Source organism: Varroa jacobsoni, unplaced genomic scaffold (genome assembly GCF_002532875.2).
Source record: "Varroa jacobsoni isolate VJ856 unplaced genomic scaffold, vjacob_1.0 contig04051, whole genome shotgun sequence".
Taxonomy (NCBI): Eukaryota; Metazoa; Arthropoda; class Arachnida; order Mesostigmata; family Varroidae; genus Varroa; species Varroa jacobsoni.
The window spans coordinates 1-24,595 of record NW_019215154.1 but is presented as its reverse complement, the minus strand read 5'-3'; the positions used below and the strand labels follow the sequence as shown (position 1 = coordinate 24,595).

The 24,595-nt window shown below is 39.4% G+C and overlaps 2 protein-coding genes and 1 long non-coding RNA gene across 3 annotated transcripts; 1 reads left to right on the top strand and 2 right to left on the bottom strand.

Annotated features, from left to right (window-relative positions):
* The first annotated feature begins 357 nt into the window (after positions 1-357).
* Positions 358-5,372, top strand: HDAC1 (histone deacetylase 1). The gene is made up of 4 exons (XM_022854650.2): positions 358-467; positions 2,869-3,099; positions 3,545-4,446; positions 4,670-5,372. The coding sequence occupies exons 1-4, from the start codon at positions 416-418 to the stop codon at positions 4,949-4,951; spliced, it is 1,467 nt and encodes a 488-aa protein (XP_022710385.1). The 5' UTR covers positions 358-415; the 3' UTR covers positions 4,952-5,372.
* A 101-nt stretch (positions 5,373-5,473) lies between these two features.
* On the bottom strand, positions 5,474-7,537 carry LOC111272971 (uncharacterized). The gene is made up of 2 exons (XR_002687807.2): positions 7,084-7,537; positions 5,474-5,931 (listed from the first exon to the last, which is right to left on the bottom strand). It is a non-coding gene; the product is annotated as an uncharacterized LOC111272971 (long non-coding RNA).
* Positions 7,538-15,386: 7,849 nt separating this feature from the next.
* On the bottom strand, positions 15,387-18,841 carry Naa15-16 (N-alpha-acetyltransferase 15/16). The gene has a single exon (XM_022854649.2). The coding sequence runs from the start codon at positions 18,282-18,284 to the stop codon at positions 15,726-15,728; it is 2,559 nt and encodes an 852-aa protein (XP_022710384.1). The 5' UTR covers positions 18,285-18,841; the 3' UTR covers positions 15,387-15,725.
* Positions 18,842-24,595: the final 5,754 nt, after the last annotated feature.

Here is a 24,595-nt window from a genome sequence, read left to right as displayed (position 1 = left end):
TATATATATACAACCAAACGCCGATAAATGCGTTCTACGGGTAACTTCGCAATTTCTGTCCGCTCATCAAAAAGTAACAAAAAAGTAAATAAGGAATTTTTTTTGTCATCTTCCAAATCAATTATAAAGCATTTTGGCCGTAATCACCAGCCGACGAAACGTGAGACTTCACCGACAAATCATGATAAGCCCTTTCAGGCTGACGTTGTATCCGTAAGAGTTTCATCGAACTACCGTAGCCAGTAGGGCTGACACACTTGCACAAGGAGGAAAAGCTTGTTAGAAAGAAAAAACGTGTTGGAACACGTATCGGTGGAGTTCGACAGTTCAAATTTCCCGCCATCGTCAACTTGCCGCTCAGTGCAGCTGTACCAACCAGACGTCACAGTTGAAGGCATCGCTTTAGTGGTGTACAATGGCAGCGAATATTCAACACTCAAAAAAACGCGTTTGCTACTATTATGATGGTAAGTTTTCCCTGAAAGTAACTTTAGAAAGATATCCAGCTGAACGTGGAAGTTTTAAGCAAAAATCTGTGTTGAAACAACGAGTAATTGCAAAAATTCGTGTGAGCGCCACTCACAGCGAAGGTGAAGCCGAACCGGCAAAATGGCAAATTATATTAAAATTCAGCTTTACTTGTTGTAGTTTCTATCATAAGATACTGGTCTTATGCTGCTATGATAATTGGTGGTGAGTTTTTTAGAAAAAAACGCAGGTTTGCAAAAATTTCGCAATTTCACCCTGCACGACGCTGCTCCGTAGAAACAGCGGGATTTCATGAGCGGCGCGAATTTCGTTGTTTTTCAGATTCACTTTGACAGTGAATAAGCATACGGCATCGAAATTATTTAATGTAACGAACAACCGCGAGAGCGCAGTTATTATTTCTGAAACCTTCCTTTTAATTACTTACAAAAGGACTGTCGGTATGTCAAAGAAATCTAGATAGAACTATATCAATTGCACGTTGACACTCAATGTTGATGGATCGCTGTCGATCTAGAGTAGATCAACCAACGTTGTTGTTGACTGTCTTACGTTGAGCCTTACCAATAACAGCGGGGATCAGAATCATCATAAGTACTCCATGCATAGAGGTTTCGCACATATTTCAACATGTTGGAACATGCCAAGAAGATCTTCACTAAACGAACCCATGAGAAGCCTGTAAATGTACATAGACACATGAAACAATGTTTTCGGCCTAAAGTTGTTCCTTAATAAGTGCAACAAAAGGCTAGCAGTCAAACTCGCATTGCTTCTTATTAACATCTTGTCGTCATAGACGTTTCAAGATACGTAGCGAGCTGTACCGAAGAACGTTCAAAACAGAGCAGGCTTGTTCGCTCATTGTATCGCACGCTCCTATTTTTTTTAAATATTAGCATTTGGCGTATTCTGTTGCTGCTGAGCGTATTAAAGCTGATGAAATAAGTCAATGTCGGAGCAATGCTCTACTAAAAAATCTCCGAGTCATTTACCATAGAATTTTTACGTAATTTAATGCATTAATTGTTATTTGTGAATATATTGACGCTGCTTTATGTCAACCCGTTACTGTACGAACAGATATTTCTTTCGTGCAATTTATGTGGAACCATTAGTCGCGTGCATCCGTTGCCTTTACCAAAAGTTATTAATAGGCTTTGTATATAGTCTAATCTGGCAAACATGGAAAAAATTGATGTAAGCTTACTATTATTGTTAAAAATCTCGACTCAAAATTTGAGTTAAAATAATGAAGCGTATCAGAACCCTTTCTAAATATCTGCAGCCTTATTTAATTCAATAAATTATTCATTCTAATTGTTTTTTCGGCATAGCGTACATGCGGTACGTATTAGCGGTTGTTATTACAGACTTAGGTCGAAATCCAAACACGACAAATGGAGAACAGGGAATTGGTACACATTATGAAGGCGCAACCGATATGCACAGAAAACTTCGAAGCATATATATTCGTAATTAATTTACGAAAGCGTTTTTACATATATAATGTGAAAACACTAACCTTCGGGGAAGGTAGAGCGTTATTAATTAGTATAACAATTTGGTTGGCACTTGTTGTGACGGATTGCATCCATCTGACGATGGATTTCGTTGCAGCAATATTTACTGTAGAATATAGAAACATTGTATTTACTAACTTCGACTTTATTCTGCTTATTACTGCTTTGTTTGTGTTGGAATAACGCTATCAATTAAGTTGTGCAATGATTCTAGCATAAGTTTGACATTTGGGTAAGGCTTTTGCATCCCTTACCTACTACCTTCTAATTGACAGTATTATTATGATGCCAAGTTGGAAAGCTGCATTATAGTGCAAGTATTAGCAACTAACTTTTATCTTTGTGAGTGCTTCTTCATTTGATTTTCAATGTTTTATGATCTTCAATGGTAACATATTATTCCATTGATGGATTCACTGAACCTGCGCCCAGGAATTTCATTTATTTAATAAAGAGCATGCGTACCTATATAATAGCGCTTCGGTCTTATTAGCTGCACAACCATAGGCTGGCACGTGTGCACATGATGTGTACATTTAGCACAACAAGTTTAAAGAAAAAAGTTGAAAAAAGTTGATTGCGATTACTAATCGCAATCAAGAAAGCGTGATGATTATTTCATGCCACCCATTTTATGCTTCATGTTGGTTTATATACGTAATATCGATGTTATATATATATAAGTTATAGGCGCTTTATTGAATCCTAATTTTCCAAAAAAGAACTCACATCAAAAATTAAATCGCCATCCGTTTCCTTAGCGTTATTTGTATAACTAGACCTATTATGTCGTAGTTTATTTTTGTTTTGTTAATAAAATATGTGCGTTGCTAATAAAAGTCATGTTTATCTTTAGGCGACATCGGAAACTACTATTACGGCCAGGGGCACCCAATGAAGCCTCATCGGATGCGCATGACGCATAATTTGATCCTTAATTATGGTCTTTATCGGCGCATGGAGATTTACCGGCCTCATAAGGCTACACAAGAAGAAATGACCAAGTACCACAGCGACGAATATGTCCGCTTCCTGCGCTCAATTCGGCCCGATAACATGAGCGAGTATAATAAATTTATGCAAAAATGTAAGTAACTGATATATACCCGCCATGATACATTATCGGTACTCTACTTGTGAGTACAAGTACAAGCTTTACGACAGTTCACTCATGAGTTCTATTCTGACCAAAATTATTGTAAAATAATCATTACTACTTGCTAATTTCTGGTTTCGGAAATCACCATGATTGGAGCAAATCTTTTGGTTATATAACTTGAGAATGTCTGTTGAATTATTATGGTTTATATTTAGAATTATTTTAAGCGTTCGGTTGATACTTACCCTAGTATCCGTAATCTAATCCAACTAATTGACCTCAACACATTTTTGTGTATGTGAAAATCGCACGAACTGGATTTTCCGAACTATGCAGACTTGAATGGTAGCGATAAATATTCACATTGAATCGCTAGCAAAGTTGCATCAGCACGATAACCTATATACTCTAAACTTTTGGCGTTCTCTTATAGTCAACGTCGGCGAGGATTGTCCCGTATTCGACGGGCTCTATGAATTCTGTCAGCTATCAACTGGAGGTTCGGTCGCAGGCGCAGTTAAGCTTAACAAGCAGGCAACTGACATCGCGATCAACTGGTCAGGCGGTCTTCACCACGCGAAGAAATCGGAGGCCTCAGGATTCTGTTACGTCAACGATATTGTGCTCGCCATCCTCGAGCTTCTCAAGTATCACCAGCGTGTTCTTTACATCGATATCGACGTCCATCATGGCGACGGTGTCGAAGAAGCTTTTTATACGACCGATCGAGTCATGACTGCTTCGTTTCATAAGTATGGAGAGTACTTCCCCGGCACAGGCGATCTCCGTGACATTGGCGCTGGCAAAGGCAAATACTACGCGGTAAACTTTCCCCTCCGCGATGGTATCGACGACGAACAGTACCACGAAGAAGTATTTAAACCTTTAATGACAAAGGTGATGGAGATGTACCAGCCGAGCGCCGTTGTGCTTCAATGTGGTGCTGATTCGCTTTCGGGTGATCGACTTGGTTGTTTCAACCTGACGCTGAAAGGACACGGGAAATGCGTGGATTTCATGCGCAAATTTAACGTGCCCCTTCTTCAACTGGGCGGTGGAGGTTATACGATTCGGAATGTGTCACGCTGCTGGACCTATGAGACAGCAGTGGCGTTGGGTGTTGAAATCGCCAATGAGCTGCCCTATAACGATTACTTCGAGTATTTTGGGCCGGACTTCAAGCTGCACATCTCGCCGTCGAACATGGGCAACCAGAACTCACAAGAGTATGTCGACAAGGTTCGCACTCGGCTGTTTGAGAATCTCCGTATGCTTCCACACGCGCCTTCTGTGCAAATGCAGCAGACACCTGATGATGCGATCGATACCGATAAGGTATGAATTAGTGTGAAGGTATTGGACGAAATCACTGTTCGAAAATTCTATGGGTGCATACATATTCTAGATGTATTACTCAACGTAGTATGTTAAGTGGATTAGAGAATATCTGAAAGCCTTTCAAGCTATATTATTGATTTATGAAACAAGGTAATACTGTATCACAAAAATCACAGAGAATTTCACAACTTTCTTACGACCCCTGTTTGTTCTGATTTAGGTAAAGGCTGATGAGGACGAAGCCGCTGACTCTGGCAAGAACGACGAGCAGCGCATCAGCATTCGACACTCAGAGAAGCGAGTCGCCAATGAGGAGGAGTTTTCTGACTCTGAAGACGAAGGTTCTGGAGGCCGTCGTGACGTCCGGTCTCACAAGCCTAAGAGGCATAAGAAAGTGTCCCAGGGCGCTGAAGCTGATAATGACGCCACAGGCAACGATAAGCCTGTAAATCCAGCAGGTGACGCGGATTCCAAAGACGAGAAACCTGATTCTAAGGCCTAATTGACTATATAGCTAGCTAATGATCAAGCAGCTAATATATATATATATATATATATATATATATATATATATATATATATATATATATATCAGTACACGTATATAGGGAGTAGAGCAAAAGAGCGTACTTTGCATCATTGTGAACATAGACAGGCTCCCAGCGAATGGCTTTCTATTATTATTATTATTATTATGTTTAGAACAAAAGTAATAATAGTGAATGCTAATTGTCGATTATTGACGTGCGGGCCGCACTTCACCAATTTGTATTTTGCGTTGTATATACCATTACGATGAAGTTGACGGAGCGCGGTTAAGATGAAAACGGAATGGACGACGTTGGTCATAGAAAATCCATACTTGATGGCGATAATGCAAATAAGAAATGTCCAATAAACACTCCTATTAATATTCTAAAATACTTTTCGCTCGAGTACTTATTTATATACTGTGGTGCTACTAAGATCAACGGGTGAGCGTTTTTGTGTGTAAAGTTCGAAATAATAAAGACAACAAGGGTGGTACAAGGAGCATCTTAGCACATGTCAAACCGTTTATTAAGCAGTCCAATATCTACGTCATGCAAAGGGCGTGTTAAATATAGTGCCTTGCTTTTTAAATGTACACATCCACGCGTACGCTTTTTCCTTTCATAAAACGACTACAGTAAAATTCCTGTAACAATGTTCTAGGCTTGACAAGAACGTATAGGCACTCCTGAAAACTGCCAAATATCGCGTTCTATAGTGCAAAGCTTGATCTAGTTGTAATAAATCAGTGTTGATAAAATTCTGCGTATATGATAATTATTCATTGTTCAGATTAGCACTACAGTGGAAGATACGTTAAGACATTTTTGCTTGTTTTACGCTCTCGAAAATTAAGCCTAGAACCTCTTCGGCACTAAACATTATGGGCAAGTATCCGACTTACACACCGCATTTACTAAGAGCGAAGTAAAAACTTACTCAAGATCTCATCTGAAAAAAAGCACATAATTAATTGATATTAGCTGCAGATTTTTTTCTAATGGCGAAGCCTATAATGAAAGAGCGAAATGAAAATCAACAAACACTTGTAGGACTCAGAATATTTGAGCCAACTTTTTCTCACTACAAGTCTTCTTTGACAAAAGATTTAACAGTCAAAAAGCGGAGTCCTCCCGCTGTCGTCAATAGTCCTGTTTCATGAGTTATCTAAGCGCTTGTTTGCCACTTCCTTGTTTTTGCAAGTAATAACTTTGTTGTGGAACAAACTTTAGGCCATTGCCTTTATGTGCGCACTTACGAGGTTCAGAGGCGCCGAATTGGAAAATGTTTTATCGCTGAGAATTATTAAGTATCTTGCTAAGAGCTGTGAAAACAGTCTTCTCTGCCGTTCGTTATCACATCTTTTATTTTGATACTGATTTAGATCTTTCTCGATTTGATAACTTTGTCCCAATTCATTCACTCAGTCAGTATTTTTGATTTTATATTTATCAATATATATAAGATTAGATGATTAAGTCATTTTTGCTTTTATGATTTTACGTTTTTCTTTGTCTTTAAATTTCCCTCCTTAATACAGTAGTAGCGATGGACCTAATACGTCTGTTAGCTTCCTATTCAACAACTATCTGTGAGCGAGGAAATCTGTCACCGAAGTTCGAGTGTTAGGATTAAGCACCAAGGTTTGTTTCCAGGTTCTACTACTGGAAATACCACGTTGTCCGAACGAAGATTTTCTGTCAATATAGGACCCTTCGAGTCAGCTTCAAAACCATACTTAACCTTGACAACTTAGTTCAGTTTCATATCAGGACGATTATTAAAAATCTTGCCAATTACATGTTTATATTCATGTTTTGTTGCAAGACTAACAAGATGCTCAAATGTAAGTAACTCAGTGAGAATGTGGCCTACCGACCAAATGCTGAACGCAAGCAGTTTATGCACTATTCTTTACACAACGATACAAAATGAAACTGAGGGGAATCAAATCACAAAATGGAAATGGCTGCCTAATATCATTAATCTCAAATGAAATCAACCAGCCTGATAACATGGCTTCAAGTTGATCAGTTGTCCACGCGGTGTAGCAAGCTTTCCCATTTTCTTAAAACCTAAGTTGTTTGCATCCGGTTCCCTTACTTTGGTTCAACTCCAGAGTGCTCTAAGACAGTTCGAGCTGCTGAGCTCGATGCTGTGTTAAAATTGTTTGATTGGCTTCCACAAATTATGGTTGTGTTGTGACTTCCTAGCTCTAGGTCGTCTTGGCTTTACTTTAGCTGCAAGTGCGTCAGTCTTTCCAGATTCCTTAATCAATCACGAGAGTGTTGCCCTTGTAAATAACTTCCAATTTCGATAGCAAGCTTTTACAAAAAAAAGAACGTTGTTGTAAACTGTAGCTCTCTATCACTGCAGAGCGCACACGCTACCGTGTTTATCATTCAACGGTCCTGTTAGCCCTTCCTTGTTTACGAACGCAGTGGAAAGGGACGTAATAGACGTTAGACTATCAGCCCACCCAGTATGTTTTAACTGAAGAGATAAGATGTCGTCTGGAATACGTTCAGTTATACCAGTGTACCCAACATTATGTATCGTAGTTGCGCCATGGTGAATATGAAGAGTATAGTTCAATATTAGTAATGAGATCCCGTAATGGAGATGTTTATTTATATTATCTAGGTTATATATATTATCTAAATTTTGCATCAAGCTATTACGCTAGCGACTTCACAACATTTTTTCCTAGCAGAACCCTGTTAGTCCTATTTTCTTGAAATAGTAGCGATAGTACGATAGAACTAAAATTAGTAGGACGAGTGTGAGTGAAAATGGTGTAAACAGAAGTCCTGTCAATTTCATTATGTTCCGATAATTGGCAGACATCAAGATACATAGCTTAGTTAGGATATGCGCGATCCGCTTTTCTAACAAACTGCATTGTCTTCAATGCACCGGCAGAAATATAAGCCTGACTTCTTGATCACCGTTTGAAGTATGCACTGCATTCCTCCTGATTGTCCTGGAAGGGTTGAACCAAGCTGAGAATTCTTTGAAACGCCTTTATGGCAATTCCTAGAGGGGGGTTCCCATCAGGTCTCACGTTCTCTTGTAAATGGTCGATAGTTTCACCATGATGTTGCCACTGTGGAGCGTTCCAGGGTCTGCTTGCATTTCTCGTCACTCTGTTCTGTGCATTGAACTTAAGTCAATATTTGAGCCTTCATAACTCGGGACTAACGATTCCGTTTTGTTCTCCTAACTTTAATGAAGAAACAACCACCTTAAAAGTCTTTTACAGAAATTTGAGCCAGAAAATGGAATACGTTTTTTGTTTTCACAATATACTTTCTTGACGGATTGAGCATTTTTGCTTTATATTTTTAATTACTCGAGGTAAACTAATTATCACGATTCATTCTTTTTTCGCAGTCAGTAGTATACGAAACATGCAGACTGAAGCGTTTCAAGGCAAAGTTGTTTAATTAAAAGGCTATCGAATTAGAGTGAAATGCGTGACATTTGCTGAACGGAAATTTAGGAATCTGAAGCGTACGTGAAACGACATTCTGAAAACATAAATTCAAGTCGGTGACGCTAATCTTCGTGCTAAGGGACATATTAAACTTGGTGGTATATAAGCCTAAGTATACCCAACTCTTTAGAACTGCCTAAATTGATATGTGGTTAGCTTTTAGAGAAGAACGTGAATCGGTTTCATTCGAACGCGACCATAAGCATTTACGGAAGTTTATAACTCCAAGAGCGTGTCAACTGAAACGGGTAGCACCATAAGGTTGTCGACAATAGACCGTTCACTGGTGGGCCAGACTGCATAGACGTTCGAATTAACGATAAACACGACATATAATATATAGTAAGGAACACAGATATTCAAACTGTATAGAAATGCATACACGTTTCACGTGAAAATTTATCTTGTATTTTTTGCTTCCGTCTGTTCAGTGGAAATGTTCATAACGTTAAAAACAGACTGGATATGTCGGTTACGCTTTAGATGCCGCGTTTAATGATTTTGTAAATCAGCTGTCACTAGAGAAGCCTTTCAAAGAAATTCAAGCCCTATCATTGATCGCCACCATTTTCACCAACCATTTAATTTCAAGGTATGGCATTTTCCGCGTGGCAAGTTTTGAGTTCAATGTCAGTAGTGTTCGTAAATTGTGGCAGAATTTGAAATTCGAATTCGCCTCCCACTAATACTTGAAGTAAGCAATGTTAAAAAGTTTACCATTAGCAGTGCGAAGATGTCACAGACCATTACCACCTACGAATGCTTGACCTGCATAGATCTCGGAGAGTGCAATCAACGGACCAGATGTCGACGGCAAACGTTAAGTTGCTGTCAAAGCCTGTGAGCAGCTCTTCCGGGCTTATCGTCCGGATGACGGTAATATGGTTTCTTGCCATTTTCTTACCTGACTTTGCTCCTGATATAATTGTTCACCGAAAGTTTCTTATTGTAAGCAGCCTATTTAATATGACGAGATTCAATGAATAAACCAACATATGCATTGAGCTCAGTTTCTCGTGAATGTAATTTAGTCCGTTGCCAAGATGCTGCACGAGCAATTTTATGATACGCGATATTGGCTGCTTCACGTTTATGCGAGATGAAAGTATATGAGCTGGCGTTCCTTAGTTGAAGACAGTTCCACGCATTATGTAAGTGAGCACTAACTGAATGAATTTGACGATCTTCCGGCGCTGAGTATATTCCTATATGCGCAGTTCGTTAATAAAATATTTCACCCGTTAGCTGGTATCAGACAAAGATTACCTATTCTCATCACTAGATTCTTTTTTTGACTTCTTCTTCAACTGGAATTTAGTAAAGATACCTTTCTTCCGTGTATTGTAAAAAATTCAACATATTGATAATCATAGTTACTTTGATAACATATGTGACAATGAAAGGTACAATTACACTCAGTGCTTGCTGATATGCAGAGCCTGTAATTCAGCAAACTGATCATTTAAACTGTAGCTGGAGCCCTCAGTTTTAGTGTCCTGCACTGTTCCGTTCCTGGAGCCTATGTAAGTCTGCGATTCGATGCCCCGCGGTCTCTGTACACTTTGCCTCTCTTGATTGAAATTAAGTTCCACACTTTGGTAGAGAAACTTAAACCTACAATTCTTGTCGTAATGGTTCCTTAAAGCCATGTTCGTCGCTACTACAAACGAACTTTAATGAATAGATCAACTTTAGTATCATATAAACTAAGCTAATGTCTCTCTTGAGAGGCGGTGCGGTCTGGGTAGCTAATGCGCCTCTCTTTAAATGCTTTGCCATGAACATGTGGCCATCACCGCTTCAAATTTCAGCGTTGGTGCGTTCATAGATATGCTAGAGAGAAAAGTCTAGCAAGATCCACAGACCGGATAGACAATAACTGATGGAACAACACATGTCATATAGTATTTCATATTGAGGTTGGTACTTCGCGTTGTAAGCCTGTTTTTTGCGTGTTTTGACGAGGCACTGAAGTAGATTTAGTTGTTTCATAAACGTTATGGACGGTAATAGTACCAAAGTTCAGATCAGAAGTCATTTAATATAAGAAAAGTGAACAACTAAGGATCAACGAAGTTTAACAAATGTTTTACTTCATTATAATCATACAAATTGTCAAAAATTTGTGTGATTATTATTGTGTGATTTCCTCGAATATATAATACATTTAATGAATATGTTTGGGTATATAATAAATATGCTGCAACTTGAACCGTACGCTAGTGCTATTTGTAGTGACCACATTTCCTTTATGTTAACTTGCTTATGGTGTCATTTTTAATCTATTATTAGCCTGACAGCAGCCTTTGAAAAGCTGTCCTCTCTTTCATTGCTGAAATAATTAAAGCATAAAGGGTCACTAAACTCGACGGCGCAGCAACGTATGTATTTGGGTGACGAATTATATAGTGTTTGGCAATTTTTTGTAGATACACTTAAAAGCAGAATATTCCTACAAAAATATCAATCTGTATGATTTTTCAATGGTATGTAGAAAATTTATTCAACCCAGATTCACTTAGTATTGCAACTTGTAACGGCCTTACCTAAGAAGACATATTAACATTATTGAAAACAGTTCGAACTTGGTTTTTAGCGAAATAGCTTGTATTATTCGCTAATACAGACCATGACATAATAAGTCCTCTAGCAATGTCTAATTTAGTAAAAAAGCCTTATTTTAGAATGCATAATACACACGAAATATTGGACTTATAAATGTTTCCATTTTAGAACAAAGAGTTTGTCAAGTAGGATTAGATCACTTTGGATAGCAAGAAGTTCTCTGAGATTTATAAGAAGATCGCATAGAGAATAGCTAGACGATTCATAATGCATGGGCTGTTTGTATCGATAGTTGATGTTATTGGCACGTCTCGGTGTGTTGCTAACCTTCTGTACTTTAACCAATGGATTGCTTTTAGTTCATTCTCTTAGTCTGCCTTTTATCGATATATGTACTGCAGGTGTTTAATTTGTCACAGTTCACAATTGCAATCACGATAATACCGTTAATAATAGCAATACTAATACTACTATTAATCATACTCTGGCATTTATCCACTAACAACTATATATATATATATAATTTAACAAACGGCTGTATTTGAAGCTTGAGGTTGTTGCTTTTCGGCGTTACCCCCCCCCCCCCCCAAGATCAAACAACTTGTGAAAATCTGCGGTTAAAGTCTATTGAAGTGAGATAATTCAATGAAAGATCAAAATAGTCTATCAAAGTAAGAACCGATTCAGAGGATTGTGTGAAGTTAATGAGTATTTGTACAGTTAAAAAATGCATGATGAAGTTCAACACCATTGCGGCAAATATCTGTAGACATCTAAGACCAGGAATCCGCTAACGACATTTAGCTCCAGAAAAATTCTATCAGTATCATTAAAATATCTGTTTCTAAGTCAGTCTATTGAAGTGGTTCAGTCAGCTAGAAGTAGTGGTGATGCCTTCCCGCATCATGTACAAGAATTAGCTTACACAGGAACATGCAGTCGGGATACTTTATTCGAAATTTGTCCTCAAAACACCGCTCTTAACTACAACGGTTACAAAGCCTTCAACTCTTGTTTTCCATACATCCGATTGGGCATTTTTTTAACTAAAAGATTTATATACAGGCCACAATATAATCAGCAAGTGACCATGAAAGAGCTGTTGAACAATTTTTTCCATCTAGCAAAACTCTTTGATTTTTCACAGTATGACTGTAGCTATTTTGTATTTATCGAATCTCGGTATTATCGTTCATTTTATAATGCATAACATAACAAAGTAGTTCGTTTTGGTGCTTTCTTAAGATATTTTTTTTTAAATGAAAGAGAACGTTTTGCGGAAAACCACATGATTCGTAATCAGAGATCAGCACATGGCATAAATGTTGCATAGTGATCTTTGAGGGTCATAATAAATTACGCGTAAAATATTTTATCCAAATAGCGGGTGGCTGACACTGAGTACTAAAGGCAAGAAGCTTAAAAGAATCATAAAACGACCATAACAAAACGTTTTAAATATATAGATCACTTGTGAACTTATTAAAATTTACGTAACGATCTTTGCATAGGTAAACCTTGAAAATGATAAAATTTGGATAAAAGTTAGTAAAAAAGTCATAATGTTGTCAGTAATTATAACTTTTATATGCAGGTATATATGATAATGCCTTTTATATGGACACGCTTTTATCTCGGATTCTACTAACAGAATTCAAACCAATTCTACAATAAAACAATGTGTGCATGTTAGCTTAAAACTAGGGGCAGTTAAAATTTTATATACGTAGTTCTCGGCCGTCGTGCACGATGTGTATCCACTTGCGGTCTCAATAATTCCAACTTTGAGATGCATAATTTTGTATCAAGAATACATAACATATGATATTTTCAAACTGAGGCTTTTCTTTTTCTGCCTGCCATTTCTTAGTTTCCCGCCTGCAAGCTTGATTTTAAACTAAAATGCGTGCCTAATGTTAGCTTACCTGGATTTGCTTCGATTATCTGGCCAATAATAGAAAATTATTGAAACCATTTAAAGATTTCTTAGTTTTTCGAGATCTATACGGCTAAACAAAATAGATATTTGCCAGCAACAACTTAGTTTTCAATAGATATGTAGACGTACGATTCAACGAAGTGTAGACCTAATAGAGACTTTATTACATCGAAATAAAGAATAAACCTTTCTATCATTTAAATAACTAATGAAAGGGATCTTAGATTATTTTAAATGCATTAAACCTTCAATATACATACTTCGTGAAGTTTATAAATAACAGGATTTTTTTTTTAAAAACATAATTAGCCATGTTTCTAACTTCTTGCGACAAAAAGCTAATTTAGTTCCCGTTATTATAGTGTTGCAGAGTCCGTCCACGAGGATATTGCCTTGTATAGTATCTGTTACTGTAGCGCTGCTATATTAGGTCGTCGTTTTTCTAGCGGGATGGCTTTTCAATCACATATCGCAGGTAATAAGAATCGCGTCAGGTCGGCGTCGGCGTCATTTGAAGGCTGATTTAGCAGAGCAGATACGTTAAAATTGTTCAAATTCAGGCTTTAGAAAAAGCGCCTGAGACAGAAAAGGTAAGTGGAATTTCTGGAAAAATTCGTTATATTCTCTAGCTTTTTTACGATAAAGGCAGAAATTCTGCCCAGGCTTATAAAAAAAAGCGCAGTTTATGGTCAAGATACATTAGCGGACGAAACGGCTCAAACATGTCTCTGCCGTTATCGTTCTCTAGATGAAGAGATGCAAAAGGTGCTCCTTATAGTGGTCGACCAATGATGGGAAAGTTTATGAAATTTTCGTGTTGAGCAAGACCGACATGTGAGTAGCCGTGATATCGCCAAGGAACTAAACATCCGCCACAAGACAGGTTTAAGCCATTTGAAGAAAGTTAGCCGCAACTGACCAATTTCTAAAATGTTTGGTCACGGGTAATAAATAGCGGATCATTCATGTCAGTAAATTAAAGCAATGTACTCTACAATCTCTGATAGAGCCTAGACTAACGCGCCAGGGAAAATGATGTTGTGTGATCGGTAGAACTGAAAAAAGAATCATGCATTATGAGCTGCGGCAGCCTCGGAAAATTATTGATTCGGACCTCTACTGTCAAGAACTAACAGGATCACAACAAGCCATCGACAAAAGTCAGCCGGGGACCATGTTAGATTACAAAAGTCTTTAAATACCCAGCAAAAAATGAGAGAACTTGGATAGGAAATAATATAATGCCATATAGCCAGGATCTTGCAGCATCAGGTTATCATCTGTTTCGGTCAGAACTCCCTTAAATATGTTAATGGAATATGTTAATTTTTGGCCCAAAAACCACAGAAATTCTACAGTGATGGGCTTATAGTGTCATCAGAAAAATAGCAAACTGTAATCGGTAAAAATAGAGTACATTTAGTATAGAAATATTGTTTTAAAATATTGAAATTATTTGTTGCAGTTTGTGTTGGAACGGTCAATACTTTTCCAACGACCCAATATATTATGTGATGGCGCGAGAATATATGACTAACGTAATACCTTATCAATGTACTTAAAACAAAAAATTTTAAGTTTGCTTTGTTCTTTTTAACAAATTTCTCGCAGTTTGAATAATAAGACAAACCAAGTTGGCAAATTAGAATTTTTGAGAACTCTAATTTAGAATGGTATTCACGATATTGAAATATAGCACTTATTTCATTTATTTCTCAACATTTATTAATTAGTTCACATTCTGCTAAATTAAACGAAATTGAATCTAACACGTATATGAATAATATAAGTATTGGCATAGGCTCCCAGACCGCCCGGATACTAGCGTGAGCGGAGTATCGTTCTCGAATTTTATGTTAACACTACGCTGCCAGGAATATTTCACGGGACCGTCTCGATTTTATTGTAGGACGGGTCAGACCTCTACGCTGCTTGAGAAAGTTATGCTTATAACTAAAGTTTAGGTACGCAAGCAGGTTTCGTGGCTTAAGAACCTATCGAGAAAAGTGTACCGAAAGGACGCAGTGAGATCTTTTTAATGGAAATTTCCATAAGGTCGTTGCTTGGCTTTTGGTTTTAATGTATCTAGTGCGCTCTCCGCGGCATGGATCGGATTAAGATGAACTGATTGTTGACCTACACGCGTGTTGAGTCAGACTTAAGTAAACATTGAAATAACTGCGTTGCTTATGTTTACAATGCATTACAATGCGGTACAATCCCAATAAGCTACGATGATTTGAAAATAAATGAAGAAGCTCAGTGATACAAGCGTTTTCACTGTTCAGGTACATTAATATAATGTCCTCTTAATCAAACTGCCGATTTAGCTAAACGGAACCTCGAGTTTTAAATGGTGGCTAAATCTTACGACCTATCTAATAGGATCAAATCAACACACCAGACTTGCCTGTTGTTCAACTATTGTGCAAAGGTTTTTGTTTTTATTATGCTTATCTTTTGATAAGGCCACGATAATGTAAGAAAAAAAACAAAAGAATATGCTCATTGTCGTTTTTGTGTATATAAAATTAGGCTTTCACACAAAATCTTTAGTACTGCTTGTCAAACGCATCTCGCTTCCTTATCGGATCTTATTTATCTTCTATATTAGATAATGTTCATCGATCGCTCTATATATATTTATATTTTGTTTGCTTCCTGCCTTTGCGCCCTCTTGCTCTCTCTTATTCCCTGTACTATTTATCGCTATCTCTTTACTTAGCCCCAATTCGTTCCTATAGTCTAGCTTGCCAGTTCGGCATTCGCTTCAGTGTCCTGCCCGCTTGCAGGACTCGAAACAATCGGAGGTTCCGTCATAAAAGCTTCGGCTAAAGGAAATCTTCTGGCGCAATCATCTCGGAACGATTCGATTAGCTTAATATCGATCTGGCCCATGCCGCCATCTCGTAGCAGCTGTAGAACCTCTTCGCAGCGCACTCGATCGATGCCGAGCTTGACATCGTCCCTTTTTAACATGACCCAATCTAGAGCCTCTTTCTGATTGGACCTGTCTAACTCGAACATGACGCGAGCAGCCGCGATTGCATGGGGATATGAAAATTTGTACATTTTAAAGAACGTTTCATTCAACTCCGTGGCAGTTCGCGTATTTCCAAACAGACTAGAAACTTGTTTGTCGATGACAGATTTAACTGGATTCGACAACTCCTTATTCACAACTACCGTCGATAGGAAGTGAGCCAAACAACGGTGCAACGTCGGATGATCGGGCTGCAGCCGATGGGCTCTGACAAGACTCTGCAGCATGAGCAGAGGTTTGTCGCGGCGTCGAAAGATTTCGTACGATAATAAGTGTGTCTCAATATTGTTCGGCGTTAAATCTTGTAGTGGTCGCAGAAACTTGATAGCTTCATCGAGAGCGTTCGTAGGCCGTTCAAGTTTGTCGGGACCCAGTCCATCATCAACTTTTTCCTCTTCGGCAGGCAATGCTTTCTTTTCCTTGTCCTTGTTTTCTTTCTCTTCCATACGCAACTTTTCCATAGCCTTCTTCTGTTTGTTCCGAAGTTTTTTCAACTCACTCTTGCTTAAAGTAGGTTCGAGTTCGTCTTGTTCAAGTTTCTTGTCCCCTAGCGGGTTGTCGTGTAGCTTCAGGTAGGTTTGAATAGCAATTCTAGCGGCCCTAAAGTAGAACGTATGTGATCTCACAACATCTTCAAGCCGCAGCAAGCCGATGTATGAACGAAGTGTCATCTTCCTCATACAGTATGTATGAAAGTCGAATTGGTCCTCGGTGATCTCCACAAAGTGCCGGTCCACTTCGTGACATTTTCGTAGAGCCTCGCCAGGTTTACGCAATCTGGCGTATGCGTCTGCGCATTCCGTTTGAAACCACATACATTGCATCTCGTTGAGATTCTCCATTGCTGAAACGTTTTCGCGGGTGAATTTGGCGCACATACTTTCTGCTTCGTTGATACGACAAGCTCGAAGCATATACTTCGCACATTTTGAGTTAATGTAACGATCGGCCGTGTCCAACGACTGGGCTTTGTCTAAACAATGCACAGCTCGTGCCATATTACCCGAATGTTTGAACACCTTCGCTTTGGCCAAATACAGTTCAATCAGAGTAGGGGTATGTTCGATGGCTTCGTCGATGATTTCTAGTGCCCTTTGCGTTTCCCCGCGCAAGTCAAAATGCTGGCAAGCATAGTAGAATGCCCAGACAAGTGCTGTGATTGGCTCTATTTTACCGCTAGGCCCGTCAAACGTATTGTATTCTTTTAGGTTCTTAAGATACATTTCCACTAGTCCGTGAAGAATATCTGCCTTCTCATGATCATTATAGAGTGGCTTGAGGTCGACGAAAAGCGGAGGCACTCCCTTTCTTATTGCGTATCGCATATACTCGTCAACAAGCGACTTGAACGTCTGTCCCGACGACATGTTTAGGGGCAACCTGTGCGGTGTGTGAGCGCGCGGGTAGAGCTTCTTGTATTCATCAAACATTTGAACTTTCTCCTCATCCTTCTGCAGCTGGCGAGCCTTGATCATGCCATGATAATATACTCTGTTTTCTTGGTTACGCCTGATCAACGCCTCGTAAATGGCTTCGGCCTCTCTAAACCGACCCAAACGTAAATAGACCTCAGCTCGAGTTTCCATTAATGAAAGCTTGTCACATATTAGACTTTCGTTCTTGTCGATGCGGTACAGTACTTCCTGATAATTACCCGATTCGAACACTATCTGAATTTGATAAAGTAACAATTCTGATTGTTCGTAGTCGTAACCGGTTTTTTTCTGGATCTTCAAGAACTCGTCGATGAGCTTCACAGCCATTTCGTAATCGTCAAGGAGGTGGTAACTCATGGCAAAGCCAATCCATGATGCTTTTTGCGTCGGGCGCAAGGTGAATAACTTGTGTCGTGTCTCGTTGTAGCCCTCTAGATCTCTCATCTGAATTTGTAACAAACTTAGATCGCGCAGAATCTGGATATTGTCGGGATCGCATTTTAAAGCATTGCGATAAGCTCGTATAGCTTCGTCATACTTGCGATCTGACCGTTGAAGCAATCCAAACACATGCCAACAGACATGACTTTTAACGTCTGATTTAAGACCGCGTTTAATATGCTCATACGCCTCTTCTTTTTTTCGTAGGCAATTCAAAATCAGACCCTTCATTGCTAAGGTCTCACCATGCTCGGCGAACTTAGGATTCGACAATATCACCTTGGCCAGCTTGAGTCCATTCTTGTACTGTTTATGTTCATAACTGCGTAAGATTTTTTTGAACACGGCGTGCTCTTTCTGCGGAAGCGGCTGATTTGGAGACATAGTGATGCTGTTAATGGGAACACAGGTTTTTTAATGATTTTCTTTGCTGCTATTGTTGTGATTGTTTTCCTGTTATTTACGTTTTTTTTTACTTCTTCGTATTTATCTGTTATGACTGATTCTGTATGGGTTACGGCTTTCGTTTTAGAACTGCTGTAACTCTTCGTTCTTGATGCTGCTGTTAGTACCCAATCATCACCGGTGTTACATTCTATATATCACTAATTGCTATCGCTGTTGTTGCAACTACTACGGCTAGCAAAAACACACACGCACACATTGACGAATTAGGAATGCGACGTTCCAATCAACAGTTCCCGGTGGGAATAATGGGTGAACCAACGATTCCTGAAGCCACCACATCCACAAATCAGCATCGACCGAATAAGCTTCACTGCAAACTGGTTCACGCGTTTCTGCTCTTGCGATGCTTATCCGGCCACCTTCTTTTTTTGCAAACGCGTCGACTGTCCCGACGGAGCAATAAAGCAACCGGGGACCCTCGTGCAGTGTTTCCAAACCCAAAGCGACCTACGAATGATTCTGCCTGATTTGGATGCACCGCGCGGGGCGTAGTCATCGTAAACAACCCCTCACCCACGCGCCGGCCAGATAGAAAATACTATTAATACAGCAACATCTAAACAGCATCGTGTTCCCTGATAATATGGTGACTACTGACAATCACTTTGATACGAATTGTTCACGCGTTTAAGTGCCGCAAACAGCCCTAGTAGATGCGGTTTGGAGGCCGTAAAAGCCCACTTTGTTCCAATACATTTGAATCTTTCCGCCCCTCCGCCTAGATCCATGTTGCCATTGATCTCTGCTGACTGCACCGTGTTTGTTGGCTAAAGCGAGGTTTCGGCGCCTGTTACTGATCCGAGTGCTCAGTTAGATCTATGCGGTGGTGTCTCTTTGTGTGTGTGTATATGTATGTGTTTGTACGTGTGGTGTTCGTGTATGTGAACTTCTGCAGTCGCGGCCGCAACTGTTGTTTACTGCTGCTGTAGCTGTTAGCATTGCTGATGGGTAGCCTGTTCGTCTGGCTGGCCGCACGAGCAGGGACCGCTGCTTGGTGCTTCTCTTTGTGCTGTCGCGGCGGCTGCGAATGGTGGTCTAGCGGCTCCCACAGCCGCTATGCCGTTCACATCATAGTGTTCATGTAGCCAGGCCAGCGTGAGCGACCGTAGCAGTGCTGTTAGTGCGGCCGTGTGTTGCCGGTCCGTAGATCCGTCTCTATATGGCCGTGTGCCGATGCTGGTGATAGCTGCTAGCAGTAGTCGTAGTAAGACCCGTGCAACTACGTGCCTACACGGACAACTTTGCCACTGAACGGTGTATTGCAGTGTGAGTGTGCTGTGTTAAAAAGGAACAAACCAGTGGGGGATGGTGCTGCAAGTGGTCCCGCTAATCGGTGATGGACAGAGATGTGAGGCTGGCACGCAAACCGTAGTTTGGTAGCAGTACGATCAATGGATCAGTGACGATGGACCCGGACTGCAGTGAACCCCAACGCGGGCCTGCCTTAAACTAGCCGGTAGGTGGAACGCTACTTCTGTGAACGTTGCCTGGATGGAGTACGCTTGGAGGACAGGAATGAATTCGTATAAGCAACATATATGATCGTAACGGATATTTTGTTTATGGTCAGCGTATTATGGTGTCGTTGCTTTCGCTGGCTGGCTGGTTGGACTTGTGGCAGCAGCAGGAAACCAACAAGTTCAGGGACGACCTTTGGCTCTTGTGTTACTTTGAGGCCAGAACCACCGGTTCCTCTAACAGAGCATCAGGAGCTATGCTGGTTACCGAGGACTAACGTGTATGAGGTGTGAGATTGATGATGGACTACAAAGAGGTTTTGAGTGTGCACAGTGATGATCCAGGTTTATATCGCTGTAAATAAGTTTTTTTGTTCTAGTCTAGTAAGCTATGCTTGTCGTTTGCAGGTGACAATATCTACCATTGTGAAAAGACGGTCTACAGTAGGAACCTGTGTATAGAATGATTGCAAACAGTGTGTCAGTGATATTCGAATGAAGAAGACCTTCTAAAGCCTCGATCTTTATCGCCCGTGTCACTTTTTTTTTTTTATATTTATTCTAAAAATGTGTCTTCAGTGTTGCTTCGAAGGCATTCCTCCGTCATGTCGCCAAAGCCCTATCCAACGTAGATTGTTGAGCTAACATTCACGCTATGGCGAAGCGGCATTGTAGATACCGTACTCAGATTCAACTGGAATTATTAGGTGCCGTGAAAACTAAGAGGCGGTGTGTGACAACGAACTCTCGAATGAAAATGGCGACTCAACTATGCCTGTCTGACCTGTGCTTGCAAATGTGAGCAGCAGAAACTGGTACAAAAGAAGGTGGGCTTATCATTTAACGGGGTCTTGCCCACAAAAGCCAATTAGTTGTACTCAATGAAAACGATGTCTGGGTTAAATTAATGTTAAGCGCTGGAATGGCGAAGACACCACTTGCGCCTCTGTGTGATCTCAGATCCTTCTGCTCACCGCTGCTACTCTAAATGTGTATCAAAGCAAAGCACTCCTCTCAGCAGCCAAGCCTTCGAGAATACCGGTCATTTACCTTGGCTGCAGCATCAGGTTGCGTCGCTCGCTACATAAGGGCAGATGTAACGTTCTCCGTTCTACGCAGATAGAGGCGGAAGGTTCCCTCTTGCTACTTCTCGCAAACCTCTTATTGAAAACAAAAAAAAAAAACCTATTTAGCCAATATGAACCCAACTATAAATTGATCGGATACGAGCATTTACAGGCAAATAGTGGAAGTGTTCATTGGCTTAAACCACATCGCATAAGGTTTATTATAGATGAATATTTTATGAATGCCATGGCCTTTTTGAGTATATATAGAAGTCCCTTACCAGCCGCTGCGCCGCTCTGAAAAAACACTTGAGTTGGTCTTAAGTTGACTGAGACTAAAGTCAATCATAAGGGTCGTTATTCTGGCCTACCGGGCTTGATTGTGTAACATACCTGTTACACTTTATAATGATAACATTAGGCTTGTTCCCACGTGATAACCAATTTATGCGAGATTTATACGATTGCAGCCCCAGATAGTCAAAGAGCGACATCTAAGGTGAAATAGCTTAAAATTATAAGAACCAATGTGAGGTTATGAGTTTTACAAAGTTGCGTGTTCATGTCTCACAAATTTTACCAAGTTCGAAAGTAATAGATCTCGGAATATAATTGACTTAAAATTTGGAGGCCTTATTTTGCTCGATTTTCGCTAGTTGGTTATCATTCTTGATCTGTTTTTAGATCGGTCTCGCCCTCTTTGTAACGTGTGCGTACTTAACCAATATATTTGAAAAAAACAAGCGCACGCTGGACCATACATTCTTTTTTTATCTGGGGACACTAACGGCATTTAAATTTGTTCAGCTATCATTCTTTCTTTAACAACATGTACTTACACTGTCAAGTATTAGACTGGATAAATCCGGCTGGATATATTTTGGGGTTTTCTTTAAAGTTTAATTAATTAGAGTCAATGAGGATGTTTTCGAAGAAGTGCTTCTTCTTGTTTTAATTAACGTATTGACCACGAAAGTTGGTGTGCAGATGCTTAGCAAGAACAAGTTGTATCCTTAGCGAGACATACACTCTCGTGCTAAGAAATCTAACCTAGGCCCTTGATCGTTTTATTGGTATGTTCATTGTATTACTATTGTTATTTCTGTATCAGTAACTCGTAACCCAATACCTGTACCTCAAACAGTACTTGTATATTATTTATTTCCGCAACAATGTTGCCTGTCATCAACTGTGCGGTAATCTCAAGCTAGAAATCTGCGTCGAAAATTAGCAGGCGAGGCAAAACAGTAACACACCGCATGGCGTTACGATTTTGTATTTGATTTAATTTTCTATTACGAATAAGTTTCTTACTTTTTAACGACAGAATATCAGCCCACAACCTCAGTGGACATAACTGGGTACAGTATGATTACAACAGAAGATGAAAAATTTATTTTCTTTTTCAATTAGCCCAACTAGTATTCGGCTAAGATCTATTAAGCACAAACTAAGTAGCCATTGTAGCAGTTAACAGAGTATAACTCCAGATGCAGTACATAGCAAAATTATTTTCTACATATTTCATCTGTATGGCGGCAGTTTTCATGGCGGTGACGACAGCGGTATAATATAAGAGTAATAATAATAATAAAGCTCTAGTAGCAATGACATCATTAAAAAACATGTTAGAACGACACACGATTGTATCACCAGCGGGTCCATTAGTTTTGTAGATGAGCATATTTGCTCTATTCACGAAAAGAAATATTATTTTTTGTAGTAGGGTAGCTAGCATATGTTTTTATTAAGCAATTAACTAATATTTTCGCGTATGGTCGGATCTTATTAGGAAAAATCCTATTTTATGTGGACCGATTGTGGCGGGCCTGACGATTGCACCTACCTCAGCCGAAACCATTACTCACCATATATTCCGTTGAATTCTCTTTTTACTATACAGCGCCATGGAGCAACTTGTACAACTAACTAACCATTATGGCTATCAAATGATAAGCTCCAAATTTAACCCGATGCTGAAAACAGGATTCTTAATAACTAGAGTAGTTGTTTTCGCGCTTTTATTAAAACGATTTTTTCACTCTTTGATTAGCAGGTGTTAAGAATATCATTACCCCTCGTTTTGTTATTTATTCATCGAACGATACCAGTTTCAGTCTGAAATTTGCGTGTATATCACCCTTCTGCCAGTCAATAGGCATTATACCGTTTTCGTACGGTCAGAACTAACATGGGTATTATGCGCTTCACGGGCTACCTCTATATAGTAACAACATCCATCTACGATTGAACCTATGCCTATAATAAGAACGGACACTACATTTTTCATAAGCATGGCGTCCCACAAAACCGTCGCATATTTATAAACAGTGATCGAATCTCATTTAGAAAGTCAAAACATTTTCCCAGTCGCGCGTATGACTCACGAGAATCACCGCCAAATTAATACCAATCAGCAGTGATCAATCAGTTAAACTTTAACAATGAAACGATTCCGCTCGAAAGTCCCGCAACTGGGTACTAGATCTGATTAGACTGGTTCAGATTTGAAGGTGTTAGTATTCGTATACAAATGAAATGAAGTTATGAGTGAGGACCGACCGCCAGCGTATTCGACCAAACTGATTGCAGTTATCATCAGAAATATTTACATCTTTTGCTGGCCAAGTGACTATAGCAAACGCTGTATTGATTACATAACACCTGTACGGTTTATGGTGGACACACGTGACACAGCTTTATTTTTTGGTTTATTCTTCCGGTAGATAAATGTGTCTGTCGGAGGAGATGAATTACACAGGGGTTTTGAATGTTAACAATCTAGTAGCACCTGCATGACGAGCATACATCAAACAAATCACCCTACGTTCCGTATACGATTTGAGTGAAGATCTTAAGACCGGGAAGAAACTCGGGAAAACATATTAATTAAACGTTTAAGTCTTTGAAAACGCCCATGGAAAACGTTATTATAGTTTTTTTATGTGAACGATGTTCTTATGAAATCATCAGTGGCACAAACGAGTGATTCGTAGCCCATCTGTTGCTTAACGCTGTATTTACTGACGCTTGTGAACCTATTCCAGTTGAACCTCAAATGAATTTAGGAATGCGTTAAACGGTTAAAAAAATGAGACAATTAAGCATAGATTTTTCATTGGCGATGTGGTGACGCTTCAATACGTGGAATTAAACAAAATATTTAGAATGAAACCGTCCATTTCACCGCTAGTGCGGATTCAGTACTATCCTAGTGCCCAGAGGGTGTTTGGAGTTGTTACATTTCGAACATGCTAAAGATTCTTCCGCAGTGAATTTTAAACGCAGTTAAGGGTATGCGACATAATTCTTCAAAGACGCTACAAAATAGATTTTAAAAAAGTACAAACGTTCGTTGAACTTCTCTGATGGACTAAGTGCATGCCATCTCAGTAAGGATTGATCAGATCAATACACGTACATTTTTAAAAGTGACTTACAGAAAAACGACTGCTCAGTTAAAACTGGACCGAGATCTTCCGGAACTTCGTTTTGTATCATACTCTAGAATACTGGCGTAGTTTTTTTAGGCACACCTCGTATTTTTATATTGTATTGTACCAAATTTGTTTAAAAATGAAGCTTATTTCTCAAGTGACGGTCTTATCAGGCTGAATAGTGCTTTTAGAGATTAAAAAAATACTTCGGAAGTATATGAATCTTGTCGTTCGTTTCGTTGGTACAATTCTTAATAACGGTATAT